General features: G+C 37.7%; 1 protein-coding gene across 50 annotated transcripts in view; it reads left to right on the top strand.

Moving 5' to 3' along the window:
• MAP4K4 (mitogen-activated protein kinase kinase kinase kinase 4) overlaps nt 1-16,908 on the top strand; it is a 192,049-nt gene extending 175,141 nt beyond the window's left edge. For 34 of the 50 annotated variants that reach the window (XM_045445631.1, XM_045445658.1, XM_045445644.1 and 31 more), the window contains 7 exons: nt 877-1,020; nt 7,433-7,567; nt 9,890-9,990; nt 11,769-11,918; nt 12,476-12,635; nt 13,395-13,534; nt 15,233-16,908. In XM_045445631.1, the coding sequence (XP_045301587.1) occupies nt 877-1,020; nt 7,433-7,567; nt 9,890-9,990; nt 11,769-11,918; nt 12,476-12,635; nt 13,395-13,534; nt 15,233-15,316 (914 nt within the window). In that variant the 3' untranslated portion in view covers nt 15,317-16,908. Of the gene's footprint in view, nt 1-876; nt 1,021-7,432; nt 7,568-9,889; nt 9,991-11,768; nt 11,943-12,475; nt 12,636-13,394; nt 13,535-15,232 lie in introns of all 50 variants that reach the window. The other 16 variants (XM_045445650.1, XM_045445624.1, XM_045445647.1 and 13 more) reach the window with 1 other exon arrangement.
• Nucleotides 16,909-19,212: the final 2,304 nt, after the last annotated feature.

Genomic DNA, 19,212 nt, shown 5'->3' with positions numbered 1-19,212 from the left:
GACGAGGATTGTTTGGGCTGCTGCCACGAGCAAGTAGAGGGAGGATGTTGTAACAACCTGAGTTAAAGTCACTATCCATCATTTACAAGGAGGCCAAAGCCTGATGTAAGGTGAGAGCAGAGGAAAGGGAAAGGAAGGTTTTCTCTGGTTCTGGTGGTCAGTTTAGCTAGATGTGTGGAACAGGTGGTGGTGCTGTTACAGAAATGGCAAAAGTTGAGAAGTTGGTTTCAGTAGAAATTTACAGCAGGTGTGGAAAAGCAGGTAGAGTATGAAATTAGGAGTTGATGGTTCTGATGTGCTCCTTCAGAAAGCAAAGGAGATGTCCTTTGTGTTTTAAGAAGCAGAGAAGGTTTAAAAAAGGGGTGGGGGGTGCAGAGAAAACCAAGAGCTGGAGCTGAATGGAGCTGGAGTAGAGGAAGACCATGGTAGCAAATAGAGAAGCCAGGATTGGTCCCATGGGGAGGTCACAGTATTTTAATATTCCTAAGAAATATTGTTGCTTTCTTGATGATGATGGAGAATGGTCTTTAAGAAAATGGCACGGTGAGTCATAAACTGGTAAGGATTTGAGGTAGCTATATCTCATGCCAGAAGTTTGGCAATCAAAATAAAGACAATAAAGGAAGTATGAAGGGATCATGAAAACAGACATCTCTCTCATATCTTTTTTTTAGATTTAAGTAAGTATTTCACCCTCACTCCTCTGTGATTTGTTGCCATTTGGTTACTTTAACCTCTGTCTATTCCAAGCATTTCTTTTTGTGGGTGAGTTTAAAAACCACTCTTTTCCAGATAGCTGGTGTTATCCTTTCCATACAACCAGACTGTTTGCCAAGCACGGCATAAAATTCAGGTCTTTCTGTGTTCTTAAAACAGGAGTGAATTTGTTAGTGGGTACAGAGAGTGGCCTGATGCTGCTGGACAGAAGTGGCCAAGGGAAGGTATATCCTCTGATCAACAGAAGACGATTTCAGCAAATGGATGTCCTTGAAGGCCTGAATGTCTTGGTGACAATATCTGGTAAGTGTTCATTTAATAAAGCAGGATTACTTCCCAGCACGAAACTTCTGTTAGCTCATTTTTTGAAGTAATGGCTGAATGAGGTACAATCGTAGCATGGTCTCATAGTAAGGTAATAGAAAGATGTGACCCATGTGTACACATTGAACCTGTAGGTCTCCTCTAAAGAGCAGTCTTGAAAAGCACAGGGCCATGTGCTCTCCAGTTGACCTCTCCCACACAACCACCCTCTCTGCCCCGTTGCTCGTTGGGTTTAATGTGGCTTCCCTGGCTTGGAGGTTTGTGTCTGCTTCCACCCATAGGACTCTTGCATGCAGAAGGGACTGTGCTCTGCCATGATGGCACAAGTACCATATTATGGTTTTTCTTTACATCCATTAACACTTACTATAAGCTTCTTTTTAGAAAGAGTTTTTTTTTTAGTATAAATTATGTAATATATGTGCATTGTGGAAAAACACTGTAGAAAAGCAAGTAGGAGAAATAAAATGTAAAATCATCCAGAGATACTATTGACTTCAATTTTTAACTTCTAATCTTTTAAGCATACACACAGTTAAAATACACTCATAAAGGGGGGAAATCTGCATTTAAATGGTTATACAACATTTCAAACATACAGACAATAATGAGAGAATGATTACAGAATAATGACACCCATGTACTGATTAGTTTTAACAGGTGTTAGATACACTTTTGTACCTGCAGTTAGCCTCCCTTCCCCTTTCAGCTGCCCCTGTAACCACTGTCCTGAAATTATACAGTGTTCATTCTGGTTTGACCAAATCAGGTACTTGCTCTCTCTGTGTCATTAAACATTTCTTTATAAACAGTTGTATTTTATATGGCTATAGAGTGTTTTTTGTATAGATATTCTAAAATGTATTTACTTCTGTTGTAAATCTTTTAGTTTATCCCTTTTTTCCCCTCACGTAGATATTTTTGGCATATATCTTGTAGTTGACTTAACCATTGCGCACACATGCCCGTGATGCGTGGGTACTGGTTTCCTAATAATTTGTATGATTGCTGGAGTCAAGAGTATGCAAAATTGGAATACTTTAGGTCTTCTAATAACCCACAGCAGTTTTGATTTAGTCATCCGCTAGCTCCAGCTTATTATATTTGTTTATATGTAACATCTCTTGCAGTTATTTTAGTTTTGAAATACGCTTTTGGTTGTAAGTAAAAGATGTTTGTTGAAGTGCAAAAATTTCGCCATCCATCTCATACTTAAATGAGAAAACAACCATTTACAACTTGAGTGTTAATGTGGAGTAGGTTTTAAAATTGGAGGAGAAATGAATCTGCCACTAAAAATGGCTTGGGCTTCATTTTGTGATTCACTGAACAAGAAGATTTATGGGAATCACTAAACAGCTGACACCAGTAAATTTTGGGGTCTACTTTTCTCTATTCCTCTTTTGTAGCGTTTAATGATTTTTTTACAATCATGAAAGTAATACATATTAATTGTAGGAAGCTTAAAAAAATGAGAAAACCTTAGGAAGAATAAAACAAAATGTTACCCTATCTCAGAGACCACTCTTGTTGACACTTTTTTATATTTCCTTCTCCTCATATCTGTAAGTATATATTACAGTATGGAAATGGAACACTATATACATAAAAGTACACAGTTTTTGTTTCATTTAACATATTTTATTGAGTATTTCCCCACATTCAAAAAGTCTTCAAAACGGGCGCCTGGGTGGCTCAGTCGGTTAAGCATCCAACTTCAGCTCAGGTATGATCTTGCAGTCCATGAGTTTGAACCTCACGTGGGGCTCTGTGCTAACAGCTCAGAGCCTGGAGCCTGCTTGGGATTCTGTGTCTCCCTCTCTCTCTGCCCCTCTCCTGCTCACACTCTGTCTCTCTCTCAAAAATAAATATTAAAAAATTTTTTTTTTATTTAAAAAAAAAGTCTTCAAAACTTAAAAAGATTGTGTCGAAATATAAGACGTAATACAAAAAGTGCACAGATTATAAGTATACAGCCCAGTGAATTGTCACAGTTAGAATCCATCCATGTAGCACCTATACCCTGGTGAAGAAATGGAACAATCCCAGCAGTCCAGAAGCTTCCCTGCAGTCCCCACTTTGCTGCCTCCCAGTCACTGCCCCCCATGTTCCCAGAGGGAAGCACTGTCCTTTAAATACCTAAGATTGGTTTTACCTTCATTGAACTAAAGCTACAGAAATGGTAAAATGGTAGGTATTCTTTTGTGTCTGGCTGGGGTTTTTTTTGTTTCTGTTTTGTTTTTTTTTTGTTTTTTTTTTTGTTTGTTTTTAATTTTTTTTACGTTTATTTATTTTTGAGACAGAGCATGAACGGGGGAGGGTCAGAGAGAGAGGGAGACACAGAATCGGAAACAGGCTCCAGGCTCTGAGCCATCAGCCCAGAGCCTGACGCGGGGCTCGAACTCACGGACCGCGAGATCGTGACCTGGCTGAAGTCGGACGCTTAACCGACTGCACCACCCAGGCGCCCCTCTGTTTTGTTTTTTTTAAAGAGCACTTTAGGTTTACAGAAAAGTTGGAAAGAAAATATAGACAATTCCTGTATTACCCCCCACCTCCAGTTTTCCCAATTAGCCTCATTAGTGTAGTACTTTTGTTGTAATTGATGATCCCGTATTCATACATTATTTTTATTAACTAAAGTCTGTAGTTTACGTTAGGGTTCACCCTTTGTGTTGTACAGTTCTTTGGGTTCTGACAAACACATAATTATCCACAATTATAGACTAATTTCACTGCCCTGAAAATCCCCTGTGCTCCACCTATTCATCTCTCTCTAAAAGTCCCTGGCAACAACTGATTTTTTTTTTTTTTTTTTTTTTTTAATTTTCTATGTGACCTTTTCCAGAACATCATAGTTGAAATCATGTGTAGTATGTAGCCTTTTCAGACTGGCATCTTTTCTCTAGCAATATGCATTTAAGGTTCCTCCATGTCTTTTCATGACTTGATAGTGCATTTCTTTTTATTGTTGAATAATCTTTTGTGTGGGTGTGCCACTTTGTGTATCCATTCACTTATTGAAAGACCTCTTGGTTGCTTCCAATTTGCAGCAATTATGAATGAAACTGTTACAAATATTTGTGGACAGTTTTTTGTGTAGACCTGTTTTCAACTTATGTGCTTGGTTAAATACCTAGCAGCATGATTGCTGAACATAAGGTAAGACTACATTCAACTGGGCACCTGGGTGGCTCAGTTGGTTAAGTGCCTGACACTTGGTTTCCACTCAGATCATGATCTCGCACTTTCATGAGTTCAAGCCCTGCGTCAGGCTCTGCGCCCACAGCACAGAGCTTGCTTGGGGTTCTCTCTCCCTCCCTCCCTCCCTCCCTCCCTCTGTCTTTCTCTCTCTCTCTCTCTCTGCCCCTCCCCCACTTTTGCTGTCTCTCTCAAATAAATTTGAAAACATTATTAAAAAAAAAAAAAAAGACTACATTCAGCTTTGTAAGAAATAGCTAGGCTGTCTTCTAAAGTGATTCTATCACATGTTCCTACAAGGCATGAATGAAGATGTTGCTCCATGGCCTCATCAGCATTTGGTGATGTATTTTGGATTAGTATAGTATAGTGTCTGATTATTGTTTTAATTTTTAGTTCCTGATGAAATGATGTTGAATATCTTTTCACATGGTTATTTGCCATCTATGTATGTCATCTTTAGTGAGGTATCTGTTAAGGTCTTTTGTCTATTTTATAATCGGGTTGTTTGTTTTCTTCTCTTGAGTTTTAAGAGTTCTTTGTACGTTTTGGATACAAGTCCTTTATCAAATAGGTTTTTGCAATTTTTTTTTTTTTTTTTTTTTTTTTTTTTTGCAGTTTGTGGCTTGTCTGTCCATTCTCTTAACTGTGTCTTCCACAAAAGTTTTTAATTTTAATAATGTCTAACTTACCTTTTTTTTTTCTTTCATGGATTATCCTTTTGGTGTTATATCTGAAAAGGCATTGCCAAATCCAAGGAGGTTGTACCTAGGTTTTCCCCTATGTTATCTTCTAGAAGCTTTATAGCTTTGCATTTCATGTTTAGGTCTGTGATCCATTTGATCTTTGTGAAAGGTTCAAAGTCTATAAATTCATTATTTTTTGTATATGAATGTCCAGTCCTTCTAGCAGTGATTGTCGAAAAGACCATCCTTTTTCTGTTGAATGGCCTTTGATCCTTTGTCAAAGATTAGTTCATTGTATTTTTTTGTTTGTTTTTTATTTTTGGGAGAGAGAACCAGTGGGGAAAGGAGCAAAAGGAGAGAGAGAGAGAGAGACAGAGAGAGAGAGAGAATCTCAAGCAGGCTCCATGCTCAGTGTGGACCCCAATGCGGGGCTCTGTCCCACAACCCTGGGATCATAACCTGAGCTGAAATCAAGAGTTGGACACTCAACTGACTGAGCCACCCAGGCACCCCCATAGTTCATTATATTTGTGTGGGTCTAGATCTCTGTTTTGTTCCATTGATCTATCTTTCCTTTTGCTAATACCACATTGTCTTGATTACTGTAGCTTTGAAGTAACTCTTGAAGTCAGGTAGTGTCAGCCCTCCAAACTTGTTCTTGCTCAATACTGTGTTGGCTGTTTTGGCTCTTTTGCCTTTCCATATAAAGTTTAGAGTCAGTTTATTAACATGTACAAATAACTTGATAGGATTTTCATTGGGATTACATTGATTGTACATAAATCAAGTTCAGTAGAACTTACATCTTAGCAATATTGAGTTTTACCCATGACCATTGAATATATCTCCATCTGTTTCGATCTCCTTTAATTTCTTTCTTCAGAGTTTTGTAGTTTTCCTCATACAGATGTTGTGTAGGCCTATTTTGTCACATTTATAACTAAATATATCTTTTTTTGGTTTTTAGTACTTCTGCAGATGCTGTATTTTAATTTCAAATTTCCAATTGCTTGTTGCAAGTATATAGGAAAACAGTTGACTTTTATATATGATTGTAGCTTGCAACCTTATATAATTATTTATTAATTGCAGGAATTTTTTTTTTTTACCAGTTCTTTGTCATTTTCTATGTGAACAGTCCTGTATTTCTTCCTTCCCAGTTTGCATACCTTTTACTTCCTTTGTCTTACTGCATTAGCTAGGACATGTAGTATGATGTTTAATAGGAGTGGTAAGTGGGGACACCCTTCCCTTGTTCCTGATCTGAAGAGGAAAGTATCTAGTTTCTCACCATTAAGTATGGTATTAGCTGTAAGTTTTTTGTAGATGTTATTTGTCAACTTGAGGCAATTTCCCTCTATTCCTATTTGCTGTGAATTTTTGATCATGAAATGAATGTTGGGTTTTGTCAGATGTTTTTTCTGAATCTGTTGATAAGATCATATGATTTTTCTTCTTGAGCTTGTCAATGTGTCTAGTTTCTTTTGTTCAACACCCGTTTTGTTGTTGTTGCTCATAGAGGTGTATTCCACTTCATTTCTGTGTATAACTATACCACATTTCATTTATTTGTTCTGTTGTTGATAAACATTTGTGTTTGCTGTTTTCAGTTCTTAGGAACAATGCTGCTGTGAACATTCTTGTTCATGTTTTTGGGAGTCATACACACACATTAATATGATAGAGAAGTTACTGGATCATAAGTAGCATATACATGCATCCTACTTTAATAGATAATGCCAAGCTTTTTAAAATGGTTCTAACAATTTATAGCACTGGTTTCTGAGTTTCTAGTTACTCCTCATCTTCCCTACTTTGAGTACTATTGTTCTTTTTAATTCTAGACACTTTGATAGATGCATAAAATTGTATCTCATTATGGTTTTAATATGCATTCACTAATTGACTATTGAGAGCAAGTACTTTTTTATGTATCTATGAGTTAACTTCTTTTGACTGTTATAGTCGACTGCTCACTTTTTCAATTGGGTTATCTCTCTTCTAAGTGATTTATAGGTTGTGAGTCCTCTGTCAGCCCTTTAAGTTGCACACATCTTCAATTTATGGCTTTTTGCTGGATTTGATTCCCTGCCTTGGTTGATCTATTTAATCTTTCTATGCTGTCTAATGAGAACTAATAGCTACTCCAGAGAGTTTTGAGAATCAGATCACATAATACATGTGAAAGCATCTTATAAGGTCTATTGGTTGCATTGCTGTGCAGGTGTTTGTATTACTTTGTGGTTTATGGATACTGGCTATCTACATAAGTGTGAGTTCTTTTTTCTTTTAAAACCTTCCCTTCTAATCAGGCCTATACCTGATGATAATTCTATAGGAGTTTCAAAATCCATCTGAATAGCTTAAATTGAGGTTCTAGTAAAACTCATACAGAATGGTTCCCTTAGGAGGATAATATTTATTGCTCATTTGGTTACTGTTGTTATTAATAGATGGCACCTACTTTGAATATGTATATAAAATATTTATATTTGTTTTGCTAGGCAAAAAAGATAAGTTACGTGTCTACTATTTGTCTTGGTTACGAAATAAAATACTTCACAATGATCCAGAAGTTGAGAAGAAGCAGGGATGGACAACTGTGGGGGATTTGGAAGGATGTGTACACTATAAAGTTGGTAAGTTCCAGGAGGGTCATGAGGGTTTTATTCTGCAGGGTTTTGTTCCACAGGGTTCTTTCTGATACACCTAGATGTTTTCTGCGATTATGTTTCTAAGGCATCTTCTAATCCCGAAGTGTCATCTTGACTCACAATGTACCTTTTAACATAACACCATTCATTCCTGCCATTCATTCTGTCCTCCATCCATCTCATGCTCACATTCATCTTGCGAGCGAGGCTTTTTACCCTTCCTCTTTGACAGTCCAGATTCTTCTCTGTAAGATGTGGTCACAATAACCTCTCTAAGGAAACCTTGCCAAAGGAAAGCCAGCCAATTTGGATTCTTGCTTTGTGCTCCAAGCCTCATCTCCGTTGAGAGGACTTTGGGTCCTTGGCAGTCATTGACAGAATGTTTGAGAGTTTGACCAAAGAGCTATATGGCTTGTCGTTTTGAATGAAGCGCACTGTGCAAAGCTACTGTGCTCTTAACTACTAAACGAATCTAGCCGGCCAGCCAATGTTTCATAGCAACTGTCTTGTTTTTTCTTTTGCTGGCACGCATGCTTTGGTTCTTATGAAGTAAGAGCTTGCAAGAACAAAACCAAAACAATTTTTTTTTTTATGTATGACAAAAAATTAAAATACTGGTACTAATGTTGGAAGTAAAGGGGAAATAATGACGCTTAGCCAAATTAAACTTTATTGGAGAGATAATATATTCTAATAGAATTTGAAATGGGAACTTGAGAAGATCAGCAAATAGTCTCTATTATACCTAAGACTGATTAATGTAAGCGTCCTATTGAATATTGATTTCTGCTACTATGTTTTGTTTTTTTCTGTTTATGAAAGTATATGCTATAGTCATTCTCTCTGCTTCTAGGGATATTACAGTCCTTGACATTCTCTTATTATTTATATAATCTGTCCACAACTCTCAGCTCACTGATGAATAATGATTGCAGAAGCCACCCCAGTTTGGCATGATTCTGAGTGTTACTGAAAAGTAGTACTATATACTTGATGAAATTTTGGGATTGGGATTTTCTGTCCTGTGTTTATGTGAAATAATTTTTGCAGGGTAACTAAAATCATCTAAGGTTAAATTTAATGAAATCATTCAGAATGGGTGAAATGTGCATGAATAGATTATCCTACAGGGGGAACTAGAGGCAGATGTGTTACACTGTGCTGGGCTTTTCATTGGAATAAAACAGTTATCCTCAGGTCTGTCATTCTTACAGAATGAATCACAAGCATTTTCTGCGGTAAGAGTGTGTGGTACCATTCATTCATTATACTTTTAAGAAATTATATTCAGTTTATCAAGACCTGTGCTGTACAATATGATTTCCATCAAGAATAGGGGCTACTTAAATTTATATTTAAATTAATTAACATGAAATAAACTATAAAATGTGGTTCTTCAGTGGCACTAGTACATTCCAAGTGCCCAATAGCCACATATAACTTGTGGCTATCATATTAACAGTACAGATCTAAAATCTTTTCATCATTGCAGAAAATTCTGTTAAACAGCACTGGTTTGGACAACCTTTGATAATCCTTTGTGTCTTAATATTAATGTCAGTGATTTATTCGAATAGTGATACTATATTGGAAATTAACAAGGAGAATTATCAAGTTAACAAGCCATCTCTCATGTGCAAAGGAAGAATAAGGTAGTACTGTGACATTAGATAGTTTATAAAGAAACTGGTAGAACTGTGCCAGACCACTAAGTCATGTGAGGGCACAGCCCCTCAGAGCATCTGTTTTTAAGCAGAGTTGCTTGGCTGCAAGAGAACCGGAATAGCTATGTAAAGAAGGCATTTTCAACTGAAAAAATATATATAGCTGAATAGAGATTTCCTTTACTACTGTTCTTTTTGTATGGAACTTTAGGTAGAATTCAGGCAGTCACTGCCTATATAGATCAGGAAGCAGTTTGAAGTGATACTTAGCTGATTAACCACTTCATTATCCTTTTGAAGCAATACTGAGCCCTTAAGACTGTAGGGTGGTAGGCCTGGCATTGTCTTTGATTAGTAAATACTTGCAGTCTAAGAAGATTAGGAACATTAGTGAAAGTATTCCTTAATAGTAACCAGAGTATTGGAATTGAGTCCCAAACATCAGTCAAGAAATATGGGAATAGGCTGAAAAAGTATTGGAAAAGGAAACTCTGAGGTTTGATCACTCAGCATTTTTTTCCTGTTGATCTAGATGACTCAATAGAAGGCATTATTTATAAAGTTTGCAAAAGACAACTAACAGAATTTAGAGTTCCATGTTGATTCTGACCTGTGCTTCTCTTGTTTATGTTGTTGTTTTCAGTAAAATATGAAAGAATCAAATTTCTGGTAATTGCTTTGAAGAGTTCTGTGGAGGTCTATGCGTGGGCACCCAAGCCATATCACAAATTTATGGCCTTTAAGGTAACAGCATCAAGCGTACTTACAAGTAGCATCAGCCATGCATGCATGACCAAGAAAGAGCCAGAGGACAGTTTAAAAATCCTAAATAGTTAAAACTGATCATTTAAAAGCTATGTACTAATATAGAGTATAACTTTGTCATAAGAGAGGCCATTTCTAATGTAATAGGCCTCATTGTCTGCTTTCCAAGCCCTCAGAGTATGAGGAAAGAGCTAAATGTTTGGTAGACATTGATTGATATGTCAATATGGTAACAGAAGAAAGGACAAAGTAATTCCACCTCTAATTAAAAAGCAGATCTTGGGGTGCCTGGGTGGCTCAGTTGGTTAAGCGTCCGACTTCGGCTCAGGTCATGATCTCACGGCTTATGAGTTCAGACCCTGCATCGGGCTCTGTGCTGACAGCTCAGAGCCTGGAGCCTACTTCACATTCTGTGTCTCCTTCACTCTCTGCCCTCTCCCACTTGTGCTCTCTCTCTCTCAAAAATAAATAAAAACATTAAAAAAAAAACAAAAACAGCAGTCCGTGACCATCTGCCTGAAGTCATGCATGTGTATAAAGATTTAGATATGTTTTTGATAAATAGTATCCAACAGTAGGCAGCTTGGAGGTATATCTTTTCAATAGAATACTAACTAAAAAACAAATTACAGAAATTCTTAATGACACAGGAATATGTATTATGCGTTAAATAGAAAAAGTAAGTTAAAAGCATGAATAATGCATTGTTTCTGTTTAAGGGAAAAACTATAGAAAAATATTAGTATTTTTCTGTGTGAGTATTTTTAATATTTTTTATAATTCTAGAGTTTGCATTAGATACAAATTTATGAAATTCTTAATTAAAATACTACTTTGACATTAGATATTATAAATAACTTAACATCATTTCTTATATTAGGCACAAAACTTTGAGTATAGCTCCTGGGACTGTTTTAGTGCATATAATGAAATTAAGAATTTTTCATCCAAAATGATTCTATTTACTTATCTTTTTTTCTTGTTCTTGATACATTTTATTAAGGGTAAGTTTCAAGTATTTGGAAAATTGACATATTTAGATTGCTTATTGCTTGATTCCCCAATAAAGCAGGATAAATGGGGTTACCATATTTGCTTAAGAAATAAATCCACATGTTACTGACTAAAAGTAATTGGTTGTATCTTCTGAGATCTGGTCTTAATATCCTTTATGTGCCAGATGTACTCTCCTAGTTGCTTTTATAAGTATATTGTTTAAGTCTGTCTTGTGAGCTGTAGGTATTGATATTAATCAAGAACTGAGGTCATCTAGTTTATTACAGGTCATCCAGGTTAATACCCTACAGCTTTTCATCACTGTATTGCTCCAGTCAAAAAATGAAAGAAGTCTCTATGATGACTATGATGACCATACTAAAAATTCTCAGTATGTGACTCCTGCAACTCTACCTCTTTCTCCATTGTCTGCATTGAATAGTTGAATACTGTGCTACAGAAAGTCCTGGTTCTTTCACTTTAGATGTTTTTCTCACCAAGACAAGAAGGTGGAATTCTTGGGCCAGGCAGGGGGAATTTGCGACACGTCTTCTGGAAGAAATGTCTCCCACATGCTGATTGGCAGACAAAAGCATAATAAATTAGAGACTTATTTCATAGAGTATCTTTGCTTATGGTTGTTGCCAGAATGGCTCAGTAATTAAATAACTGAGTACCTTGGGTTTGGCTTCTCCTGTTTGATCTATCAGAAATAAGTTCTTCTTTGTCTTACTACTTTTGTCTCGGTTACTTCTTTGTAGTCATTTGGAGAATTGGTACATAAGCCATTACTGGTGGATCTCACTGTTGAGGAAGGCCAGAGGTTGAAAGTGATTTATGGATCCTGTGCTGGATTTCATGCTGTTGATGTGGATTCAGGATCAGTCTATGACATTTATCTACCAACACACGTAAGAAAGAACCCACACTCTATGGTTGGTTGACTGGCTTCATTTTGTTTTGACTTTTTTCTTTACTCTGCTTAGTGAACTAACACAAGCAGGGATTCCTTGCTTCCCCTTGGTGTGGGGGTGAGTATTTAAATCATGTGCCATTCTCAATAGCTGCATGCTCTGAGACAAGTGGAAATCCATTCTCCTGGCTCTGTGAAGCCCTCCTGAAAACCTCTTAGCCCTGGCTTTGACTAACATGGGATGTATTTGGGGCAATTGCTGGCAGGTCAGAATATCCCTGGGTTGGGAGTGGTTTTAATTAATTTCTTAATAGAATCCACAATCCAGATATGTTCCAGGGGCCTCAGAAAATGTGAACTAGTAGAGTACATGACCTGTAAAAGGTATTCTTTGAGGTATATGTCGCATGAGTTTTCCAAAATTTTATTCAATTGCTGTATTTATTCACCTGGAATATTAACCAGTGCATTCACCAAGACAATATTTTTGAACGCTATTTCAAGGATAGAAATAACCACAAACATACTTCCCTGTACTTTGTTCCTCTTCTCTAGATCCAGTGTAGCATCAAACCCCATGCAATCATCATCCTCCCCAACACAGATGGCATGGAGCTTCTGGTATGCTATGAAGATGAAGGGGTTTATGTGAATACCTATGGAAGAATCACAAAGGATGTGGTTCTGCAGTGGGGAGAGATGCCAACATCTGTAGGTAGGTATCACTCAGAGGAAAAGATAGCAGATGTAAAAATGGAGCCTTCTCTAAAACTGCATGTTATCACATCAGTTTTACCTGTTGTTCAGACATTTTGGCCATTTAGCAGAATGGTTGGCAGAAAAACAAAAAACAAACAAAAAAAACCCAGAATGGTTGGCAATATTGATGGTGAAAAGGGAGATTGTAGACCATGGCACTGGTCATAGTCTGTTTTAGAACAAAACCCAAGTAGTTATTTAACACTTTAAAACTCTGTCATTTACAGTCCTTCATTTAATCCTTAAGACATCCAGGATGTAGGACAGCTGTGGTTGTTGACTAATCTGTGGAAAGTAAAATGAGGCAGAAAAAGGGTAAGGGATTTATTTTTTCGAGTGGCAGTGCCACTCGATAATCTGAAATTTTTAGTTTATATCCCAAGTTGTTCTGGTTTCAATGTAGTCATTTTCTCTTCTCATCACTTCTTCTTCCTGCCTTCTTTATGACTGGTTTGATAAAAATAGGAGCACTAAACTCTATATCCAGTGGGTCATTGCTCAAAATAAGCATGAACCATCTCAAGAATTCAAATTACCACTTCTCAGGATAAACTTTAAAAGCAAAAGTTCCTTAAAACAAAACAAAAGCAAAGTTCCTTAAAAACAAAAATCTCCATATGCTAGACATGCAGATAATGTGTGTGTTATATGAGCAGCATCTTTTCATAGCTGTTTCCTTATCTGTAACAATTTCATGTTTTCTCCTCTCAAAAAGCATATATTCGATCGAATCAGACGATGGGCTGGGGAGAAAAGGCCATAGAGATCCGATCTGTGGAAACTGGTCACTTGGATGGTGTGTTTATGCACAAAAGGGCTCAAAGACTAAAATTCTTATGTGAACGCAATGACAAGGTAATGGTTTCCTTACAACTTCTCTTTAGCTGCTGTTAGCTTTGGTAATGGTTTACTTTCCACGGGGTTTGGTGAAGCCTTTTCTTGAGGTTTTGATAGATTCTGAAATAAATTCATCAAGCAACATTTTAGTAGTGACTTTTTAGACCTGTATATAGGAGTTGGGGTCTGTTTTATTTTGTGTTTGCTTATGAAGGGATAAGAGATACTTGTTTCTGCCAAAATCATCGTATTTTGTTTGTAGTGGTTGTTTTTAACCCCAGTAGGTGACCTGTATGAGCTATGTTTGGTTTAGGGATAGAAAAGGTTAAAACTGCCAATCTAGTGGGATTCTTCTGTGATTGGAAGAAAGCCCCTTGCAAATTTGGTAGGGTAAAAGTTTCCTCTCGAGACCCTGATGTGCATCAGAAGGATACTACTTGTCTGCTTCTGAATAGTAAAATAACTTCATAGTTTGCATGTCAGAAATACCTAACAGTATAAATCATTTTATGCAGAAGCATGAGCACCTCCTGCAGCTGAGACCCCCAGTCTTCAAAAGACCTAAAAACCTTTGTTTTTCAAAACTGGCCACATCCTTGTTACTTTCAAGGCCTACCAACTCCCTGGAATCCCCTCCCTAAACCAGCCTTGGAGTGGAGCAGCTGGATGGCCAAGGGTGTTGACCCATCCCACGTGCTTTGAGAAGGACCTCCCAGGTGGGCCTGGCCTTTACCAAGCCCAGCTTTCTCTCTTTTCCCTCCACTTGGATGAAAATGTCTTACTACCTGAGGCAGCCTGTTGCAACCTTAGAAACTTCCCTCTTAAGAACATTCCCACCTCTTGTCTCACATTAAAATATATTAAATATCCTAGCCAGTGGCCCACTAATTGACTTCTCAGATTAAATTTGAAAATTCACCTTGACAGAGAAGAGCTCTAGATCTCTTCCTTGACAGCTGGGCTTTCTGCCTAACTGCATGCTCAGTAAATACGTTGCACCACCACCAGCCCCCTTTCCTGTGATCCTGTAGCTCGTTTACTAACGGTGTTGACATTGTTTTCTAATCATTTACCTTAGAAATCCATACAATTTCCCAACCCAATCCAGGATTTTGCCAGCTTTTTGGCTTATATTTTCCTGAGTATATTTAATGTAGCCATAACTATAATATTCTTTGAACTTGGGCATTTAAATATTTTTATTATTTATTATGTTATATCCTTTGAAGTTTACTAATCAAAGGCCCAAAAGTAAACTATAGTATTGTGACTATAGAGTAATATGATGAAATAACATATATTTTAGCTTAATTTTTTAAAAGAGAAAAATCAGGTTGCTAAGGAGTTTTCCAGACACATTTATCTTTTAGATGATATTAGCAGTGGAGATAAAAAGAAATAACTCAATTTCAGAAATATCAGTGTTTTTCTTTTCAGTTCTCACAATATGGCAGTGATAGCCTTCTTAGTTGTGATAAAAATTAGCTACAGAGATGATCTCCTTATGATCAAGTAATACTGATGTCCTCTCAGATTTTCTTTTGAAAGAGGCCTTTGGGCTTTTAGGCTGCCTGCATTTGGAGGTGTTGAGGTATTGAGGTGTTGGTGACACTAGGTCACCTGCCTGGGAACCATAGGAAGGATTGCTCCAAAGGACTGGGTTGTGTTGTGTTTTCATGGTAAATCTCTCCCTCCCTCTTTCTCTTGATTTTGCAGGTCTTCTTCGCCTCCGTTCGGTCTGGTGGCAGCAGTCAGGTTTATTTCATGACATTAGGCAGGACTTCCCTTCTGAGCTGGTAGAAGCATTGTGATGAGGATTGCTGGCCCCCAGAGTCTTCAATGAGATCCTGAGAACTTGGAATTCCTTGCAACTGGAGCTCAGAGCTGCACCGGTGTAGTCCAGGACAGCTGTGTATGCAGACACCACGTGTGGGGTGTTTCGTTTCGTTTCATTTCCTTTCTGCACCTCTTACCAGTTTATCCCCCTTCTCTTCTTTCCCCTACTCAAAAATAAATCAAGGCTGCAATGCAGCTGGTGCTGTTCACATTCTACCATCAGGTGCTATAAGTGTTTGGGATTGAGCATCAGACCAGAAAGCAAATGCCTTTCCTTCAGCTCCAGAATTCCTTGTCTCTGAGTGACTCTGTCTTATGGGTATCTGGAAGTGGAGACTATGAACATGCCATTGGTTTGGAAGTGGGCACATGGAGGTGTAAAATGGTGGTCTCATGAGCGGTTTGCTGAAGCAGAGAGCAGATTTAATATAGTAACATTAACAGTGTATTTAATTGACATTTCTTTTTTGTAATGTGACAATATGTGGTCAAAGAAGAAGGTGCAGGTTTAAGAAGTTAATATTTATAAAATGTGAAAGACACAGTTACTAGGATAACTTTTTTGTGGGTGGGGCTTGGGAGGCAGGGTGGGGTGGGTTAAGGGGTCCCATTTTATTTGGATTTTTTTTTTTTTTTTTTTTTTTTTTTTTTTGGCTTGGCCAAAAACTCCGTCATTTTTCTGTGTACCAGGTTTTGCCTAAATCATGTGCAGATGGTTCTTAAAAAAAAAAAAAAAAAAAAAAAAAAGAAAAAGAAAATGTGTGCATTTGTATAATGGCCAGAACTTTGTTGTGTGACAGTATTAGCACTGCCTCAGCCTAAAGGTTTAATTTTTGTTTAAACCTAGAAGCACGACAAGTTTTACCACAGTCTGCACTTGCAGAGGAAAAGAAATTGTTTCAGCCACATGTTTATTTTTTTGCCTACCTCATTGTTTGTAATGCATTAAGAGGTGGTTTAGTTTATATGTTTTTGGAGGAAAACATTAATGTTTAATTTAATCTTAATACCAAAACTATCAGATTGAAGTTTGACTGTTATTTTGTCACAGGTCTCAGTAGGCACAAGAGAAATTGTCCCTGAAGATGGGAAATAGCCACATGGTTTCATCATGCTGATGGATGCAGTCTGTTTTTCTAAGTTCAGAGAGCAGAATGCTTCGTTTTCACCAGATGCACCATTAGTGGTTGATGGGCAACTATGGCCTCTAACACAAGGGGCCTCACTGTTCTCAATTTGGGGTTTGGTGGCAGACAGGCGGTCATGTTAGAATAGTCACACAAACTGTTCAGTGTTGCAGGAACCTTTTCTTGGCAGGGGGTGGGGGGGTGGAGTTTCCCTTTTCTAAAAATGCAATGCACTAAAACTATTTTAAGAATGTAGTTAATACTGCTTATTCATAAGATGGCATCTTCCTGTGTTTTAGGTGTAATATCCAAGCCCTGGCTTTTCTCCTCCTCTCACTTGCTCTCTTGTTCTCTCTCTGTTTTTTAAACCAATTTTACTTTATGAATATGTTCATGACATTTGTAATAAATGTCTTGGGTAATAATTTGTTTCATGGCTTCATGGTCACTCAATTCCTCTGAGACTATTAATCTCTTGGTAAAGGAGCAATGCTCAGTGTCATGGCTGTGCCATCTTACTTTCCTCTTGTTGAGTTTCGAGTGGGAATATTGTGTGATGGCTACTTTAAACTTTGTTTACCAAACAGAACTTGGCATTTCATAGGTTTAATACTCCTTTGTGATTTTCTTTTATAACATGAAAAAGGAAGATTTTCCTCCCAAAAATATAACAATCATTTGCACCTATTTGTTAAGGCTTTGCCCAGCATTCTCATCCTATTTGGCATCCAGTTTGACCCCTGTTATTCTGTTCCTCCTGGTCAGCATCTCTGCCGAAGGCTCTCCTTTGAATCATAAAAACCTAGTGAACAATCTGTATACTCACAGATGCAGAAACAGCAGCTGGTTGTACATAGCCACAATGACAGATAAGTAAGCGAGCCTTAGTCTCTTTTGAAAAGGACAAGGCATTAGAAGTGGCTTTTCCATCTGTGTGACTTTGGAATGGTGCTGATGTCCAAAGCAGAAGGGACTAGTTCTTTTCTACGGATTCATAGTTAACACAGAGAAGATTGAAGAGTTAATCCCACCTTTGGAAGGGACTTTTGAGATGGGCCAGATGCCATCACCACAGAATTTCAGTCAAAATCAAATTACTGCTGGTGATTTCCTACATGTTTTAGTTTTTTTGGGTAAGATAAAACGTGCCACAGTGAACACGTGTGCATGCCGAGAGGAGAAAGAACTAGATGGCTTGGTCAATCCAAGTTGGCTTTGTAGCCTCTCCTATGACTTTAGAGAGAGGTAAAGTTGAACAGGTATCTGAAAAAACAGTGAATTTCTGGTACCAATAAGGAAGACAGAAAAAAAAGTACTTATCCAACAGACTTGAAGCTCAGTGTCTGTAAGTGAAGGTGGGGTGCACAGATAATGCACATGACTTTTCATTGGAATTACAATTTAGAACTTGACAAAAACTGGATTTCCTTTCGGAGGTAGTGGGGTCTGAGCTCAAGCCTGAATTGTGCCTGTCCTGGTAGCCACCTGGCACTCTTTTGGTGTTTGTGTTGAACGTAATCAAATCCATCTGTGTGCTTAATTCACTGAGGTCAGACTGCCATTTGTCCTTATGGGGCGGGCTCCTGGTGTGTGCTTTCCTTGGCTGTGGTGTCCTTGCCTTCTTGGCTGCAGCACCTTGCACACCAGATTGTGTTGCTACAGCTTGATTCAGGTACCCAGTTAGGTTTCTCCATTAAAAATTACGAGCTGGTGAAATTTCCTTCTTCTAGAGAAGGGGTGATCTTTTTTTTTCCTTTAACAGGGTAGTGACTTCACAAAAGTGCCAAGATGGCAAAATTATAAAAAGAAGACAGTATTATACCATTAAATATGGAACATTGAACTACTTAGCACTGCTCTTCAAAATACAGATGTCTCTAGGTATAGTCAAAGCTTTAATAAGTAATACCTTTCTGTATTTAAATCAGAGCAACTCTGTATTGAGTGCAGTGTTTTTACTTTTTTCTCATGCACATGTTATGTTGGAAAAAATGTTTACAAAAATGGTTTTGTTTCACTAATGTGCATCATATTTATGGTTTATTTTTAAGTGATTTTTTTATGGGTTATTTAGGTTTCTGTCTTAGTTGTAGTCCACTTACAGTGACTCATAGTTCTTAACTTTGCCAATTATAAATTTGCTAAGCAGTAATACAAATGACAGACTGCATTAAATTTACTAATCCTACAGCTGCAAAGCAGACTGGTGGCAAGTACATGCCCCCCCCCCCAACCCAAGTGCTAACTTGTCTTCTGTGTATTATGAAAATTACTGTTGTCCCCCCACCTTTCACCTTAAATAAAAGAAAAATGACACCTATTTTATGTGGCATGAGTTTCAAATATATTCTGATCCTTCAGAATGTCTCCTTCCCATGAGGATCCATATTTTATACACACCTCCTTCCCCAGTGCCACCCCTGGCTAGAGAGGGTGGCTCCATATCCTGCTATCTCCTGAAACAGGAATGTTTGTTCAAGGTGAGCTCTTGATCTTGAAGCCAAGAATGGGTAAAGCTGATCCTTAAGGAGGAAATAAGGTTTTATTTTTGCAAGTCTGAATTGAATCAGAAAGTAAACTAGCATGATGTTTGTATCTAATAGGACAGTTGAAGTGGCCCTTTCTCAAATTGGCATCATAAATACTAAGGCCTAGTAATTGGAAGGTCTTTGTGGCCAAGCCCCTGGGGTGTGTGTCACTTATTTCCCCCAGAGATCTGACATGCGTGATCCC

Source organism: Leopardus geoffroyi, chromosome A3, assembly GCF_018350155.1.
Source record: "Leopardus geoffroyi isolate Oge1 chromosome A3, O.geoffroyi_Oge1_pat1.0, whole genome shotgun sequence".
NCBI classification, from domain to species: Eukaryota; Metazoa; Chordata; class Mammalia; order Carnivora; family Felidae; genus Leopardus; species Leopardus geoffroyi.
This window is presented reverse-complemented; position numbering and strand designations above follow the sequence as displayed.